This window comes from Pituophis catenifer, unplaced genomic scaffold, assembly GCF_029215685.1.
Source record: "Pituophis catenifer annectens isolate HBS135680 unplaced genomic scaffold, rPitCat1.0.hap2 SCAF_6, whole genome shotgun sequence".
NCBI classification, from domain to species: domain Eukaryota; kingdom Metazoa; phylum Chordata; class Lepidosauria; order Squamata; family Colubridae; genus Pituophis; species Pituophis catenifer.
Genome location: NW_027256886.1, coordinates 77793193 through 77811783, shown reverse-complemented (window position 1 = coordinate 77811783; position 18591 = coordinate 77793193). Strand labels below are relative to the sequence as shown.

The window sequence follows — 18591 nt, the reverse complement described above, 5'->3', positions numbered from 1 at the left end:
AAAGTGCTGCAGGAGGCCGTCCAGGCCAAAAACGGGGTACAGAGGGCCACATGTGCCCCCCCCACTGGCCTGTTTTGGCTGCCAGAGGCACTGTGGGCCAGTCCTTTGCTAGTTCTAGGCCGTCGCCCCAGGCCAGAATTAAGCACCCAGCAGGCCGTATCCAGCCCGCAGGCCTTGAGTTTAACACCCCTGCACTAGGAGACAGGAAAAAAAAATCTGAGATGAACATTGACCATGCTGCCTATGTGCGTCCTGTGCATGCGCATGCATCTCCCATGTGCCCCCTGCCCCCACGCATTCACAGCAGAGACCTGAAAACCAGCTGGCCGGCGGGAGGCGCACGCATATGTGCGGTGGAGCTGAACTGGGGCGACGGCTCGCGTGTCTGCAGAGATTCGCCATCACGGTCATAGAATAAAGATTTGGGAGCTGCTTATGGCTGATACCAGATTACATACATCTGTGAGAATGTCTACCTGCTTTGAAAAAGATAATTTAAATGCAGGGGAGTACCTATGAAACACCTGTTCTTGAATCATTAAAGCAGACTCATCTTTTTCCAAGTTCACCTGGTTGCTTTAGAACCGTCATGGCGAACCTATGGCACGTGTGCCACAGGTGGCACGTTGAGCCATATCTGCAGGCACGTGAGCATCTCCCTAGCTCAGCTCCAGCTGATTTTTGGGCCTTGTGGGCCTACCGGAAGTCAGGAAATGGGCCGTTTCCGGCCTCCGGAGGGCTTCCGGGCAGGGGTGAGGGAGGCTGTTTTTGCCTTCCCCAGACTCCAAGAAAGCCCCTGGAGTCTGGGGAGGGTGAAAAACAGACCTACCAGGCCCACCGGTAATCTTTTTGCCATCACATGCCAAAAGTGTGTGGGGGACACAGGGGGGCATTGAATTATGGGTGTGGACACACTCACACGTGACCCCCCACGCCGCCCCCGCTTTTGGCACGCGGCGGCAAAAAGGTTAGTCATCACTGCTTTAGAAGCTATTCGTTGCTGTCTCTGTAGGTGACCATATCCAAAGAGAGACGCTTTTGAAACGCTTGTGTTAGCCTGGAAAAAAAAAACTTATGATTGCCTTAATGATGAACAAATCTCACTAATGTCTTTTCAGAACACCTCTTTTGAAGGATATACATAACCTGTTATGTGGATGGTTCAGATGTTTTGGAGATACTAATAGATAGTTGTGGCTGTTGTAACGGAGCCTGTGTCATCGTCAGGAGAGGACTCCGAGAGTGAAGGGGAGGAGTTGGCAAGGCCTCCCTCTCCAGGACCCTCCTCTCTGGCAATGCCTTGGGTGTCCGCCGAAGGGCAAGAGATAGGGCCAGGGCCAAGCATGTCCATGCAGCCACAGATGGACAGTGATGAGGGTAATGAGTCTTGGCTGGACCCACGCCAGCGTCGCAGAGATAAGCGCGCACAACAGAAGAAAGGGCGTGCCCGAGATTAGGCTGAGTCACTGGACCACACCCCACAGGATATAAAAGGGAGCGTGGTGGCCAGTCAAACCTTGTGACGAACAAAGCTGAAAGCTTCCACGCCATTCTACATTGCCGGACTTTTGCTTTAAAACTGGATTATCTCTGGACTTGATTGTAATTATTGAGCTGCTTTCCTTTGATGTATCAGAAGTGGGAAGAAGTTATCTCTCCTCTTTGTAAATAATAAACTCTTGGCAGGCAGCCACTAGGTTGTTGCCAAGTTCCGTTATCATAAGAAAAAGGATTTTGCCGGCTGGTTTGGTCTTTAACTCCTGAACGTCTGTTGGGGTGTGTGTGTGGGGTTGGGGACAGATCAGTGGCATTCTGCACATTTTGACAGTAATATTGAGGGCCTTTTCTAGAATTAGGCAGGAAGATTTAGATAAGGCCTGATTAGACTGCCCCTCCTTGCTGGGAAGCAGGATGAGGTCCTCTTAGAAGTGTGAGAAGTCTCTTCAATTATAATTTGATTGCTGGAAGAGTGATAGAGAGCAACGGACTTCATTCTTCTGCTGCTCACCAATGTTGCCTGCAAGGGAATCCAAACCCAGAATTCCTACCACATTTTTACAGACAGGGAAGACTAGCTGGTCCAGTTGATGTTCAAGCCATATTGTGGTGGCACATATTTTGAGTCTATATTTCAACTCCCTAATCTTGGCTATTTAAAAGCAATGTAAAACAGTTTTTGGCAGACTGAGATTTCCCCTGCATAAATAATAGTTTCCTTTGGGACGAAGGAATTACTTGGAATCTTTCAGGTCTATTTATGGCAATTTGCTTAGTTTCAGTCATACAGTAGGTTAGGGTGAGCTTAATTTCTGAATTAATTATCCTTCTTTGGGATAAGATGTATTAAAATTATTACAAGTATTAAAGTAAATTATTACAAGTATGCAAGTATTAAAATCCTTTTTTTTTTCACAGAAATAGTTTCAATAGTTTTACAGGCAGTCTTCGACTTGCAATCACAATTCAGCCCAATATTTCTGTTGCTAAGTGAAACATTTGTTAAGTGGATTCCCCCCCCCCAATCTTACGACCTTTCTTGCCAAAGCTTTTAAGGGAATCACTACAGTTGTAAAGTTAGTAACACGGTTATTAAGTGAATCTGGCTTCCCCATTGACTTTGCTGGTCAGAAGGTCGCAAAAGTTTGATCACATGAACTCGGGACACTGCAGTCGTCATAAATATGAGTCGCCAAGCACCTGAATTTTGATCACATGACCATGGGGAGGCTGCCCACAGTCGTAAGTGTGAAAAACGGTGATAAGTTACTTTTCAGTGCCATTGTAACTGAATTGTCACTAAATGAATTGTTGTAAGTCAAGGACTACTTGTATTTAATGCTCTTTCCTTCCTTCTTTCCTTCCACCATCCTTCTCTCATGCTACATATACACATACAGAAAGTTTTGATCTCTATACATGTAAATTTTAGTATACCGTATTTTTTGGAGTATAAGAGGCACCTACCTTTTTTGGTGAGGAAAAAAAGAAAAAGAAATCTCCCTCTGCCTCTGAGCAATTTTGCCTCCTTACAGCAAACAGCCTGCTTTACTTTCATTTTCGTTTTCAGCATAGGTTGATTAGCACAAAGGAAAAAAAAATCTGCTCCAGCAATTTACCTCTTTGCAGCAAGCAGCAGAGCCTTGTGCAAAACAGCTGAGAGCAAATCAGCTGAGAGTCGGGAGGCGGATCCAATCAACTTGTGCTAATTAGGCTGTGCTGAAGCTGAAAGGAGCTGTTTCTTCTTGCTGTTTGCTTGCAAGGAGGTAACTGCTGCGAGGCAGAGGCCAAAGGGTGGGGTCCGGTGGGTGGGTGGGGCTACATTCGGTCTATAAGATGCACCTAAATTTTCACCCCCTTTTCACCCCTCTTATACTCCGAAAAATATGGTAAGTACCAGTAATAAGTCTTTTTTTAAAGTTTAGCCTTTCATAATAATATTTTATAATCGGCTTAGCTCTGCTGAAATGGTTCTTAAAAGTTTTTGTAGACTTTAAAATTGAATTTGAATTATAACGGGGGGCTTTCTGGAAGGCTATATAAGGGTGTACACAGGGGTGATATTAAGTTACCTTCACTACCGGTTCGCAAATGTGAGCGCGCCCACCTCCGCGCATTCACAAGGCCTTCCGCACATGTGCAGAGCGTCAAAAACGTGCATAAATGGGACATGATTACATCCGGGCAGGTGGGCGGAGTCACCCGCAGCCACCGCTACTGGTTCGGCCAATCCAGATAGAATTAGCTGAATACCACCACTGGTGTACAAACATTTGGAAGAGTTGCTTTGCACTAGTGCATTTGTAAATATGAAGCACGTCTTTTTGGAGCATTAAAGCAACCACATCCTCTGCTACGTTTGTGCAGATGCCTGGAAGCAGGGGTGAAATCCAAGAAGGTTCTGACAGGTTCTGGAGAACCGGTAGCGGAAATTTCGAGCAGTTCGGAGAACCGTCAAATATCACCTCTGGCTGGCCCCAGAGTGGGGTGGGAATGGAGATTTTGCAATATCCTTCCCCCAGGATTGGAGTGGGAATGGAGATTTTGCAGTATCCTTCCCCCAGGAGTGGGGAGGGAATAGGGATTTTGCAATATCCTTCCCCCTAGGAGTGGAGAGGGAATGGGGATTTTTTTAGCATCCTTCCCCTGGAGTGGGGTGGGATGGGAATGGAGATTTTGCAGTATCCTTTCCCTGCCATACCCACCAAGCCATGCCCACCAAGCCACACCACACCCACCAAGCCACTCCCCAGGAGTGAGGAGGGAATGGGGATTTTTTTAGTATCCTTCCTCTGGAGTGGAGTGGGAATGGAGATTTTGCAGTATCCTTCCCCCAGGAGTGGGGTGGGAATGGAGATTTTGCAATATCCTTCCCCCAGGAGTGGGGAGGGAATGGGGATTTTTTTAGTATCCTTCCCCTGGAGTGGGGTGGGAATGGAGATTTTGCAGTATCCTTCCCCTGGAGTGGGGTGGGAATGGAGATTTTGCAGTATCCTTCCCTTGGAGTGGGGTGGGAATGGAGATTTTGTAGTATCCTTCCCCTGCCACACCCACCAAGCCATGCCCACAGAACCGGTAGTAAAGAAATTTGGATTTCACCACTGCCTTGAAGACTCTCCCTGGTTGCTTCTGTAGATGTGTGCATAGGCAGAACACACATCCTTGAGCGTCCTTTAGTGATTGTCCATGTATACACATATGGGGGTAGCTGTAGAGAGCTTTCAGAAGAATTGAATGTATCTTGCAATGGATGCAATTCATCTAATGCATCAAAGGGAGATGCTTTATTGGTGTATCCTTGCTTTGCAGAGCACCTCCTTAAGCACTTATTATTTGGAGCTTTCAATCCTGATGCAGTTGCTCAGTGAACTTTAAGTATTGACCACATAATGACTATGAGCTTGGTTGAAGTCATTTGCTGCTCATTTCTTAATCACTTTTGGAAATTGCTTTTTTAACCTAAAGCCATGTTTTAGAGCAGGGGTGGGCAACTGTGGCCCTTTTACAACCTCTGGACTTCAACTCCCAGAATTCCTGAGACATGTGCATGTGCGCAGCCAACTGCCCACGTGGTCCGATAGTGGGCCATGACCTGGGGGTTGGGGACCCCTGCTTTATACATTTCTCTTTTTTTTACTATTTTTTTTTCTTTTTCCTTTCTATTTTTGTTTTTAGTCTGCATTATTTACCATGTTTCCCTGAAAATAAGACAAGGTCTTATATTAATTTTTGCTCCAAAAGATGCATTAGGGCTTATTGTCATGTTAGGGCTTATTTTGGGGGAAAATATAGTACTAAATGCACCCATCTGGCTGACAATCTGGGACTTATTTTGGGGGTAGGGCTTATATTATGAGCATCCTGAAAAATCATGCTAGGACTTATTTTCCGGTTGGGTCTTATTTTCAGGGAAACAGGGTAGTATTGTAATTATAATCCTTAATAAAAGTATTGTTAAATCCTGATGCAGTGTTGCTATTCCTGGAAATATTAAATGTGGTTCCTCATTTGGTAACTTCATAAAATGTTGTCCAGTAGCAAAATTGATTCTGATTAATTATGCAGTCTTTGGAATAACAGTTGAATATGCTATTTTATTATTATATTTTCTTCTATCTCTTTTATCCTGGAATTAGATGCTTAATTTTATTTTTTATATGGTTGTAAGATTAATCAATTAATAAACTATCCATTTATTTTGTTCTTGTAAAATGATAGCAGGTTATTTTAAAAACTGGGAAACTAGTCTCTTTAATATTAAAACCTGGTTAACCTAATGGAATGTTTTATTTCATGTGCATTGGAGACTTCCGAGAATGTACAGTAACATTAGTTAAAACTTCCAGGTGTTTGAGGATGCTGGCTTGTCAAAAGAAAATAGTAAAAGGGAAGTGTACTTAAAAGGGGATTGTACTTAAAAAAGAATTATGTATTTTTCCCAGATGGATTGACATATTAGCTGGAAATTGTATTCCCATCACATCTGTTCGTCTTGTGGGCTGGTGCAGAGCCTGAAAAATTTTAGAGAAGTTGAAATACATTGATTGTGTGAGCTTTTGTATTTGTCTAGTCGATGTAGGCACAGAGCAATATATCTTGTTACAATGATTATGTTAATTGGTAATCTTAATTTCAAAATGGTTCAAGATTACTATCTCAGTTATATTAGATAGGCTTGAGGCAAATGTTCTCAGTTGATAGTATCAAGCTCAGAAAATGATAATTTCCTAGGTTAGAAAAGGTCAGAAGTGGATCTGCTCGTGTAGCACACTAATGGCAGTTTACTTAATGGGTGGAAAAATTTAAATGCCTACTTCTAATGGCTAAAGTGACATCTGTTTCTTCCCAACAGAGAAAGGAGATTTCATTGCTCTGGATCTTGGTGGCTCTTTCTTCCGAATTTTGAGAGTAAAAGTCTCCCATGAGAAGAAGCAGATGGTGCAAATGGAAACGGAGATTTATGAAACGCCAGAAGATATTATGCACGGCAGTGGAACACGGGTAGATTCTTCTTTAAGTATATTTATTTATTTATTACATGTATTTATATGCCGCCATTCTCCTGAAGGACTCAGGGCGGCGAACACAAGAACATATAATGAATATAATCAATGTTCTGAACGCTTCCCATATTGCTTGTTAAGTTGAGTTCATCTCTTGGGTTTTCTGATACCTAATTTTGAAAGGAAAAACAAAATTAATTTGTAATTTTAATAGTCAAGGAAATGGAATATTAAAAATCCTAAAACATGTCTCATGACAAGTTAGAAAATATATTTGGGGATAAATTTCCTCTCGTCATTTTCTTGTTGAAAAAAATGTGGAGAACTCCAGATTTTATTACAAAAATTGTCCTTTTGTAATAATTTCTTCTAGTTCACCTTTATAGCTGTTTTGCTTACTAGCATAGAAAAGTAGAGTGTACATCAAATATGCAATGAAAGCTAGCTGAACTAGCAGACAGACAAGTGATGTCTGATGAGTGTGGATGTATTGGCATAGCTGTGAGTTAAAATATGTATTTCCGTTTATTCTGTTTCTTCATACGGTTTTTATACCTATCTTTATTTTTCTTTACTGTATCCTGGGATGGGTGAGTATCGTTAAGCATTTTTAAGATGTGACTGTTAAGAAGAAAATTCTTCAGTACAGTACCTTAGGCAGCAATTCTTTGCATGCTTACTTGAGAATAAAAAAAATAAATATTTCCTAAAGTTGAACTTGATTCCAATAACTTCATGGATACAGTACATCCATGTGCATTCTGGGGGGAACAGTGTAGGAATACCTGTACTGATTGCAGCATCCTGCAGTCACATCATTGCAATTTCTGGCAAAAAGGCCTGTTTGTAAGAATGGGTTCGCACTTAGGACAGCAGGGATTGCTTAATGACCATGGATTCACTTAACGACTGCTGGAAACTTGTTCTAACATTGGTTCAGTCAACTTATAACCGTCATGACTTACAACCGAAAATCTATATTGTAACTGGGACCAGTTGTGGTCATAAGTTGAAAACTACCTGTATTCCAACTTTTAACATTACTTGAATGAAATAAGAGAGATGCTAACATCTTTATTAAAAGTATTAGCTGCTCAAATACTGCAATAAATGTATTTGAGCTGTTTTGATTAAAAGTAATAATAAGCAAAATGTAAACAAGGTTAGAGGTGCCTGAACATATTGCTTGTTCTGTGTTCAGATGGTATAATTAATAGAACAACCATAAGCAAATGGGTGTGTTTGCAACTAACCAGCTTTTGTGTTGAAGCATGCTCTGTGAACCCAGTCAGTGGGTGTTACAAGGGAGGGTTTCTACAGGAGGGCCAAAGCAGTCTGTTTTAGGGAAACAGGTCAGCAAAGGAGTTAAACTTCGTTTTCATATCTGATGCAGCTTTGCCTAATTGCCATATTTTGTTGTACGGTAGATCTTCTGTGTTAATTTTTTTTTTTACCAAAGGACTTTTCTGTCTTGATCCCTATGTATACATTTTGCAGCCAGCAGCTCAAGCTGCGGACATTATATGGATGGTTGGTGAAGCCAAGGAAGGCAGGAGAATTTCTCCTACTTCCTCCACTTAAATCTCCTATGTAAGTTACAGAATTGGTATCTGCTGTCACTGATGCTGCTTTTTTTTTTTTTTTTTTTTTGAAACCTACACGACACCTTCCATTGCCATTTCTCTTGCTTTTCCCAAGATGTACATTCATGACTGGGGTTCTTCTGAGCCCTGGCAGCTATGGCTGTTGAGCCTGAAGGATGATGATTTGGACTGTTTGCCAATGGCGCTCTTTGGCATCCTTTGGTCATTGCTAATGCAAAAATTCTTAGTTTGAGACAGTCGATGCCAAGATTATTTCTGTTTTTGCTGCTGATTAGTTCTTGAAAACTTTAATCTGGTTGCTTCCAGCATGATGGTGGCAGAACGAGAAAGCATCTTCGGTGGTACTATGATCAAAGGTCCTGATTTTTTTTTTTTTTTAATTTGATTTATATGCCGCCCTTCTCCGGAGACTCAGGGCGGCTTACAATGCATTAAGCAATAGCCTTCATTCTTTTGTATATTTTATACAAAGTCAGCTTATTGCCCCCACAAACTGGGTCCTCATTTCACCTACCTTAGAAAGGATGGAAGGCTGAGTCAACCTTGAGCCTTGGAGAGATTCGAACCAGCAGAAATTGCAGGCAGCTGTGTTAATAACAGGGTGCACTAAACCACTGTACTATCAAGGCTCTGATTTGCGTCATGGGTTGTTTTTACGGAAGCACCTCACCTGTTTTTTTTTTTGTAGGCATCACACAATTTGTGCGTTAGCACGTGCAACAGCTGATAAATTTTCAGCAGTTACTTAAAAGCTATGTTAGCTGTTGGTATCGGATGAATTATAATAGTGATGAAAACCCCTTTGGGCTTGGTGTATCAAAAATTTGGAAAGTGCCTAACTTGACTCTTCCTAGCTTGTCAGCACAGCTTCCTCCCTGAATAAAAGAGCGACAGTTCTCTATTTCTCCCTGTCCCTACTATACAATCTAGGTCAGGGGTCACTAACCTTTCGGACCTCAGGGAGCACTAAATTCATAATTTTAAATCCCACGGACCACTAATATGATCTGCCTAATGACCGGCTGGGTGGGTGTGGCTAGGTGGTCATGTGATTGGGTTGGCATGGCCAACTCGATATCACTTGCATCAAGGGTTGCCTCACCGGCCTCTACTCCTCCCCTCCCAGCTACTCCTCGCCTGCCCGCCCGAGCTCCTTAGGGCGCCAACAGGAAGCAGTTGTTGGAGCTAAGCAGCCACCACGAGAAAGAATTGGCAAAACAGCTGGCTCAGTTCAAATTGGATCTGGCCGAGAAGGAGGCTCAGCAGAAGCACCTCACTGGGGACTACGAGCATAGGCTTTCCAAGCAGAGGGAAGACCTGCGGGAGTGCAAGGCCATGTACTGGCGCCTGGAGGCTCAGTGGGCTGAGATGGTCAGCCAGTTCCTGGCCATGATGCAGTCCCACTGGAACGAGACCCTCTGGCTCTTCGCCACCAGCGGCGCTTCCCTCCAGCCTTTGCCCAAAGCCCTGCACCAGGAGGCTGAAGCAGACCCCAAGTCAGAATTTCTGTCCCCCTCCGACCCACACAAAAAGACCCCGAAGGGGGAGACTCTCTGCAGCAACACAAACATTCATTGCACGTATCCAGCCCAGGGGCCGTAGTTTGAGGACCTCTGATTTAGTGCAATATAAAAAATACAAAATTTTTTTCTGCTGACCAGCAAAATTTCCTCCGGACCATCAGTGGTCCCTGGACCACCAGTTGGTGACCGCTGATCTAAGTTACCACAAAGCAGTGCCGAGGCTGGTCCTGAAGTAGAGATGCTTAATTTCAGCCATAGCACCACTGCTGCTACCAAAAAGGCTGCCTCGTGCCATTCTCCAAGGCGTGTAAGCCTTGTGGAACTGTGCAGTTGCCCCACAAACCCAGTACTCTGTGCTGCTTACCTTCAGGCGGTGTTCTCTTTCTGTTGATAGACCCCCCCTCTAGAGCTTACCCGAGACTGCTGTGGTCACACGAGAGGTCTTCATTCTTGGTGCAGCAGCTTTGGAAAAATGCTCTTCTATGACATCTGCGGTCTCCAGAAACCTTGTGAAAGCGCCCCATGTTCTCGCATGATTTTCAGAGGCTCTGGAGGCCACATAATTTCTCGAGGGTCTGAAGATTGCATGAGAATGGGGCATGCTTTCGAGTGTAGTTGTCATGTTGGTGAACATCGACATAAATGCTACCGATAGTATGCCATACAGGACATTGTGGTGCATCAGCTTTGACACACATGTATTAGGTTTGCCATTGTAGAGACCACACACACAAAGGTTGAGGATATATGTGGTAACTTTATTGTCTTACATAGTGACCTTATATAGTTTGTTACTACAAATTACAGCAGTACTTGGCAACATCTCATTGGCTCACAGAATCCTTTAGGAAACTAGAATCTTTACCGTTTTCCTAAGCACTTATAATGATATCTAGGGTTAACACACCTCCCACTTCCTTTCCTCCTGTTCCTCTTGTTTATAGAGTTAGGGTCTTAATGCCATTTCCTGACGCCTACATGTGAGTAACCTTCCTTATCTGAGGTTTGCCATCCAAGATAAGGAAACAGTCATACACATAGCAGACTACAGGCTCCTGCATGCCATCAAAGATATATCAATTCCCAGGTTGGGTACGTTATTCTTTCATTTTTTTTTTAATGAAGGTCAAATCATTTAAATTAATGCATTATGACTTGCCATTAATTTCAGTTGTGATTCTACTTGGCAAATGACCTTTGATTTCCTGGTGACTTTTAACAATTTGGGAGACTTAACAGATCTGATCACGTTAAGATGCAGATCATCAGTTTTTTTTTTTGTTTTGTTTTAAATCTCAAAACAGGAAACATTATCTTGGGTCTTCCCTAGCTGGCACTTGTTAGGGGCCACAGCTGTTCTGGAATTTTGAAGTCTTGGTGCATCTGGAAGATGAAATGGTCATGTTACTACAGCTTTAACTTTGCCGAAGATGTACATAAAGGATGTTTTTCCTGAATGTTGAGGGAAAATAAATGAGAGGAATGTGGTTAAAGAGCTTTGTAAAAAAATGAACTAATTTGCATTTTGCTCAATGAAGATGAACTGTTGGTGAAGATGGTCTGACACTGTAGTTCAGCTATATTATTGTTCTGGGCTGCTAGTTCCTAACGTGTTTTCCCGAAAAATAAGATCCTGTCTTATATTTTTTTGAACCCCGAAATAAGCGCTTGGCCTTATTTTCGGGGTGGTTTTATTATTTTGAGGCGTGTGGAGCAAGATGGGGCTCCTCTTGCCATCTTAACTGATTTCTAGTTCTGCGTTTAAATATTTTCAGGGAGGGCTTATTTTAGCGCATGCGCTCAAAAGCCCGATTGGGCTTATTATCAGGGGATGTCTTATTTTCGGGGAACCAGGGTATTTCCCTTTCGTAGCGCTTGTTGTCAGATCTATTCCATAGCATGGGAAGAAACACAGCCTTGAAATCATATTCTAGTCAAACTCTGCATCATTTGCCTGCATTATGCTACATTAAACACACACCCATTTTGCATGTTAAATATTAAGCAATTTCTGGGTGTAAGAAATCAGATTTTTTTTTTTGCATGGGATCGATATTCTGGGTAAATAGAAAAATACATTGTTGAAATGCCCTAGCCTAGGAGACCTGGGCTTGGCCTCCTTAATAAAGAATGATCACACAATTACTTCGCAATACCACAATATTTATAAGTGGATCAGGAATACTGCATCAAATTTCATTGACTTTTTCAAGGAGGTGCTGCTTTCTAAATGCCATGACTTTTTTTTTTTTTTTTTTTGTTAAAGTGTGATATAAAAAAAGAAATTATCCTAATCTGGAGTTGTGGTCTCCCAACAACAATGCAATAATCCACTGTTGTCAAGAAAGTAATGGTTATGGGTTCTTTAATTATTTTATTCATTTTTATATTATGGCTTGTAATGCATTTCTACTAGTGTAATTAATATTTTTAGATTACTTCTTAACAGTCTTTTGTCTTTGTTTTGCTTCCTTCTCAGCTCTTTGATCATGTTGCTGAATGTCTGGGAGACTTTATGGAGAAACAAGAAATTAAGGACAAGAAATTACCTGTTGGGTTCACATTTTCATTCCCATGTAGGCAAACTAAACTAGATGAGGTATGTCTAATCACAGGTTTGCAAAACCTACATTGTGGGTAGAACATAGGAAACTGTTTTTATAAAGTGGGTGCATTCCAGGGTGGATAAAAATCAATGATTTTTTTTAAAAAATAAAAAAAATCAGATTTTTTTTGGATTTAAATCGGATTTTTTTTATTTTTATCGAATTTATTTTAATAAAAAACTTTTGGGGTAAAAATCTATCGTAAGATAGTTTTCTATTTAAGATACATAAATAATTTAGTTTATTCAGCATGAAATGGAGCTTAGTTATGTAGCATGAGGCTGTATATTCTGCAACACTGGGACTATAGGTGAGTTTAACAGTGGGTCAAAGGAGTAGCAGAGATGACAGTTGCTCTTTAAAAATTATGATTTAAATCGAGTTGATTTAAATCAAGCCTTTTTACTAGTGATTTAAATCATGATTTACATTGTGATTTAAATCAACTTGATTTAAATCAAATCCACCCTGGTGCATTCACTGAGTGTATTCACTTCAGACTTAGCTTTCTGGTGTTTAAATGGTGAATATATCTCCTAGGAACTCTATCAGGCCAATAACTGTTATTGCAGCCTATCACAGCTTTATAGAGTGAATTTATGGTTCTTCTTAGATTAGTTGGATTAAGCTTAATAGAGGGGTGATTTGTAAGAAGCCTTGGGAATCAACAGTTGCATGTGATCCTAGAAAGGTATTCTTAATGTATTATGTGATAGTCACTGAGTACCTTACTGAACTATTTAGAGCTACAGAAGAGGCAATTAAAATTATAATAGCTTTGTATCAACAAATGTGGAGTGAAATGGTGCGATCTAAAATTTGAAAAAAGTTGTGAACACCAAAGAAACAGATACCCAGATTACAAAATCATTAAGCTCATTCTCAATGCTAGCAAAGTTTTGTGTAGGATCTTATAAAGAAAAATAGGCACCTGCAAAGGGTCAGAAATGCTGCATTAATAGTTTCCAAAAAGGCAGAGGGACACGTCATAGGTTAACTAGCCTGAAACAAATAATGGAGATAACAAGAGAATATAAGATTTCCTTTCGTTTCATTGACTTCAACAAGGCCTTTAACTGTGTAGATCAGTGGTTTTCTGGCTCGAGAATTCTGGGATTTGAAGTCCACACAACTTTAAGTTGCCAAAGTTGAGAAATACTGGGGCTAGAATATGTGTGCGTGTAATTAGGAATTATGAAGGATTGTGTAGAATGAGGAGGAAAATGAGAGAGGAATTTCCCGGACATTTGTAGCACATTTAAAGAATGGCAAGATAGAAAAAGATGGAAAAACTTAACAATTTGAGATTGTTAAGGAATCAAACCTGATTTGCTGTCACTAACCACTTCTTATGTAAATATGGCCAAGTTTTCTTATTTGCTCTTCAGGATTTTCTAAAAGATGCTTGCTGGCTATACCAGAAGATGGTTCAGGTTTTATTAGGGGCTTCCTAATCAACATTTATACTTTCTTAGCTGGAAGAATCTGACAATATGAATATAATATAGCATTATAATAAGAGGTACTATTCTGTTATCAAGACGACAGTGCAGTTGCTTCAGAAAGCAATTGAATGAAAACCATCCTCAAAATTGAGTACTGTGAAGTTCTCAGAAGCTGCAGAACTTCATGTATGCATCACTTTATATCAAGATCAGTGAAATTCCATGCAAATCCTTGGGAAGAATTTGCAGATGAGCACAAGTATATTTTTGAATGCAATTGCTCAATCCCAGAATTCGGGGGGGGGGGGGTGTTCTGAAATGGGGAGTCAAAAAATGGCAAGAATGAGCAAGGGGCTATTTATACAATGGCATTGCTTATATTTCGATCGATAAATCTAAATGATCCAAAATAAAATATTGTAATTTAACTTTGTTTTTACTTGTATTAAGTACCTAACTTGGAATTTCAATAAGTGGACACGCAAGAAGTTGGCTGACATCGCCCCCCCCCCTTCCTTTGGACAGATTTTCCATTATTTTAAATGGTATTTTAAATAAGTGATGTGCTGGTGGAAAGAAGTGTCATGAATGTCTTCTAATTTGGCTAGTGTGGTAATAGTTCAATTTTTCTAGGGTGTTTTGATTACCTGGACAAAACGTTTCAAAGCAAGTGGTGTCGAAGGAGCTGATGTAGTGAGTCTCTTAAACAAAGCCATCAAGAAACGTGGGGTAAGCATGTATTTTGGCTATATAAAGCATATATGAATTGGCTGATTTTTGACATACATTGTTAGGTGAATTAGATCTCTTTTGCTGTTGTTTTTCACTGTCATTGGAAAATAGCAATAGCATTTAGACTTATATACCGCTTCACAGTGCTTCACAGCCCTCTCTAAGCAGTTTACAGAGTCAGCATATTGCCCCCAACAATCTGGGTCCTCATTTTACTGATCTTGGAAGGATGGAAGGCTGAGTCAACCTTGAGCCGGTAGGACTCGAACTGCCAAACTGCTGGCAGCCGGCAGTCAGCAGAAGTAACCTGCAGTACTGCATTCTAACCATTGTGCCACTTGTTTATTTAAAAGCATTTTTATTCCTAGCAAAATTATTCCTTGACTTGTGGACTTCCACATTCATTGACTTGTGGACTTCAACTCCCAGAATTCCCCAGCCAGCATGTCTGGCTGGAGAATTCTGGGAATTAAAGTCCATAGGTTTTAAAGTGGCCAAAGTTTGAGACCCCTGCTTTAAATAACCCACTCTGAAGTAACATAAATTGTTGCATTATAACTTCTTTGACCTATTTTATGTAGAAATAAGTCCATTGGTAATCCCCATTGAATGAGAATTATTCTCAAGCCGTTGTGGTAAGAACATACATTTATGTTAGAATGCTCGTTTAACAAAGCTACAAATCATATTCAATTTTTTTTTATTGGTCCCAAATTGGTTACAACTAGGACTGAGTCACAAAGTCTTTGACTTTTTGATGAGGGGCTTTTTTGAGAAGGATATAATGCTACATGTCAAGGAGACAATCTGTCTTGTGTATAGCAATAAGAAGAAAATGCAATACCATGATCTGTGGCCTGACCTAATGATATCGGGGCTGACACTTGAGATGCCAAAGTTTGTGGGGTTTGACATTTAGAATATCCAGATCAACATTGATAATTAAATTGTCTGATATATATGAAAATGCTCTGTTTCATTCTAAAGGATTATGATGCGGACATCATGGCAGTGGTTAATGACACTGTTGGGACAATGATGACCTGCGGATTTGATGACCAGCGTTGCGAAGTTGGCTTAATTATCGGTACTAATTCTTTGTTCAGAATCACTCATAATAGAATTTTGATTTTGCATTTGTGATGACAGGATCCCATTTGCTTCTTTTAAAGGTACTGGTACAAATGCCTGCTACATGGAGGAAATGAGACACATTGATCTGGTGGAAGGTGACGAAGGCCGCATGTGCATCAACACAGAATGGGGTGCATTTGGAGATGATGGTTTATTAGAAGACATCCGGACTGAATTTGATAGAGAGATTGACCGGGGTTCTCTTAATCCTGGGAAGCAACTGTAATTGGAAATAATTATATCTTACATAGTCTAATCCTGTGTTTCTCTTTAAGATGTGGCAACTTTAATAAGATGTGTGTGGACTTCAACTTCCAGAATTCCTTGCCCAGCTATGTTGGCTAGGGAATTCTGGGAGTTGAAGTTCACACATCTTAAAGTAGTCAAGGTCATGAAACATTGGTCTAATCTAGTGGTGTCAAACTCTATTTCATTGAGGGCCACATCAGGGTTGTGTTTGACCTCGGGGGGCCGGGGTGGATGTGGCCAGCTTGACGTCACTCCTGTCAGGGGCCTGTGGTGGTCTGAGTGCTCTGCCAGCGAAAATGGGCTTCTGAGCTCCATTTGTTGCTGCGACGGCCTCCTGCAACCCTCTGCCAGCGAAAACTGAGCTCAGGAGCACCATGGGCCGGTCCTTTGCTATTTCCAAGGCGGCAATGTGGACCAGATAAAAGCACCCCATGTCTAATCTAAAAGAGTTCCTTTCAGATTCTTAGCTCTGGGCATGGGTGAAATCTAAAATTTGTTACTACCAGTTCCGTGGGCGTGGCTTGGTGGGGGGAGTAATGTGACGGTGGGCGTGGCCAACTTTTTTTTTTTTTACTTTTAAAAGCATTTTTTCTACAACCTTAAGAAGTTGCAGAAAAAAATGCTTTTAGAAGCCTCTGACCATCAGGCAAGTCAGCTGGGATCGCCAGAGGCCTTTAAAGGCATTTTTTTTCCCTACAACCTCTTCGGCCAAAGGGGTTGCAGAAAAAAATGCTTTGTAAAGCCTCTGACGATCCCAGCTGAGCTGCGTGATCATCAGAGGCTTTTTTTTTTTTTTAACTTTTAAAAGCATTTTTTGGCCGAAGAGGTTGTAGAAAAATGCTTTTAAAAGTAAAAAAAAACAGCCTCTGATGATTGCGTGGCTCAGCTGGGCATGGGGGGGGGGTGGCGCAGGGATTTTTACTACTGGCTCTCCGAACCACCCGCCATCATTGCTACTGGATCGGGCGATCCAGTCCGAACCGGGAGCATTTTACCCTTGTCTGGGCACCTTTGGACAATTTCTTGGTTAGTTCCATTAAACCTTCAGCATTCAATTTTTAAATTAATTACACTGTTCAGTTGGAATTGGCACAGAACCAACAGTTTTTAGTTGGAATTCCTTTCAGTGTTCATACTCAGTCTTTCCCTGCTCCCTTGCCCCAAAGATAGTGTCACTAAAACTCTGTGACATAATCCAGCAGAAAAGTAATGAAATTATGCAAGTGTTCAGACAGACTTAATAAAGACAGAAAACGTATTAAAGGAATGGTCTTATTCACAGGCATGATGTTATGATATCAACATCATGTGTTTCTAAAGCTTTGGGCTGTTTGAAATAACACCAAAGAAAGTGAAAACAGATGGCTGTAGTGTTAAAAAAAAAGGCTACAGGTAATCCTCAATTTACAGCTGGTTGTTTAACAAGCATTTGAAGTCACAATAATTCCCCCCCCCCCAAGTTACTTACAATCTAGTTTTGATAGCTGGCACCTCCTGCCCTTTGGAGTTGTATGACTGTAGTTTGGGTACTTGGTGACTGACTTGCATTTACAGCTGTTTGCAGTATCATGTGGCCATGTGACTGTAATTTGCACCCCCCCCCAAAAAATATGGAACTTTTTACATGGATACATAGATTTTAAACATAAAACTGCAACCTTATATATTCTGAGTAGGATGCTCTTTTGCGTATTAGTTTGAATGACTGGTTTTTGTGTGTGTGTGAAATCTCTTTTCAGATTTGAGAAGATGGTCAGCGGAATGTACATGGGTGAACTTGTCAGGCTTATCCTTGTCAAAATGGCCAAAGAAGGTCTCCTTTTTGAGGGGCGAATCACTCCTGAGCTTTTGACCAAAGGAAAATTGGAAACTAAGGATGTTTCTGCCATAGAGAAGTAAGTGCTTTAGAAACTTCCTCTAGACTAGTACAGAACAGAACACAACAGAATTCTTTATTGGCCAAGTATGATTGGACACACAAGGAATTTGTCTTTGGTGCATATGCTCTCAGTTTACATAAAAAGACAAGATTGCTGAGCACATTGTAAGCCGCCCTGAGCCTTCGGAGAAGGGCGGCATATAAATCAAATTAAAAAAAAAAAAAAAGATACATTCGTCAAAAATCATAAGGTACAACACTTAAATTCAAAACTCTAGGTTTTGAAATGGATTTAATCCATCAGTGGGTTTTAAAAATAATTATTGGCGAACTTAATAGTGCTGTAGATTTTTTTTTTTTTAATTTGATTTATATGCCGCCCTTCTCTGGAGACACAGGGTGGCTTACAATGTGTTAAGCAATAGCCTTCATACTTTTGTATATTTATACAAAGTCAGTTTATTGCCCCCACAAACTGGGTCCTCAATTTACCTACCTTAGAAAGAATGGAAGGCTGAGTCAACCTTGAGCCTGGTGAGATTCGAACTTACAGTAATTGCAGACAGCTGGTGTTAATCACAATGCTATCAGTCTGCTGAGCCACCAGGCCCTTGGTGCTTAGATTTGTGCTTAGTTGTAAGTATAGTGAATCCATTGAAGTGTTGATCATATTTGTAGGCCGTATTCCAATTATTAGAAGCCCAGATATGGCTCAGTAGTTGTATTTTGTTTGCCAACAACTTCAGGAGCAGGCCACAGATTCAAGCATTGAGTTTGCATTTATGGAAATATTTTCTTCTTGTTAAGTTTAAAACTGTTTGATTCCACGACAGTTTGGGCACTGTAACATCTTTTAATTCATATTATTACGTCCACCCACCCACCCACCCATCCATATCCCTATGTTTTTTGCACAAAC

At 41.0% G+C, this 18591-nt stretch overlaps 1 protein-coding gene across 1 annotated transcript in view; it reads left to right on the top strand.

Annotated features, from left to right (window-relative positions):
• Positions 1 to 18591, top strand: part of HK1 (hexokinase 1) — a 61599-nt gene that overhangs the window by 20319 nt on the left and 22689 nt on the right. Inside the window, exons 3-8 of the mRNA XM_070945287.1 lie at positions 6350 to 6498; positions 12107 to 12226; positions 14312 to 14407; positions 15398 to 15497; positions 15583 to 15766; positions 17533 to 17688. Of these exons, the coding sequence (XP_070801388.1) occupies positions 6350 to 6498; positions 12107 to 12226; positions 14312 to 14407; positions 15398 to 15497; positions 15583 to 15766; positions 17533 to 17688 (805 nt within the window). The remainder of the gene's footprint in view (positions 1 to 6349; positions 6499 to 12106; positions 12227 to 14311; positions 14408 to 15397; positions 15498 to 15582; positions 15767 to 17532; positions 17689 to 18591) is intronic.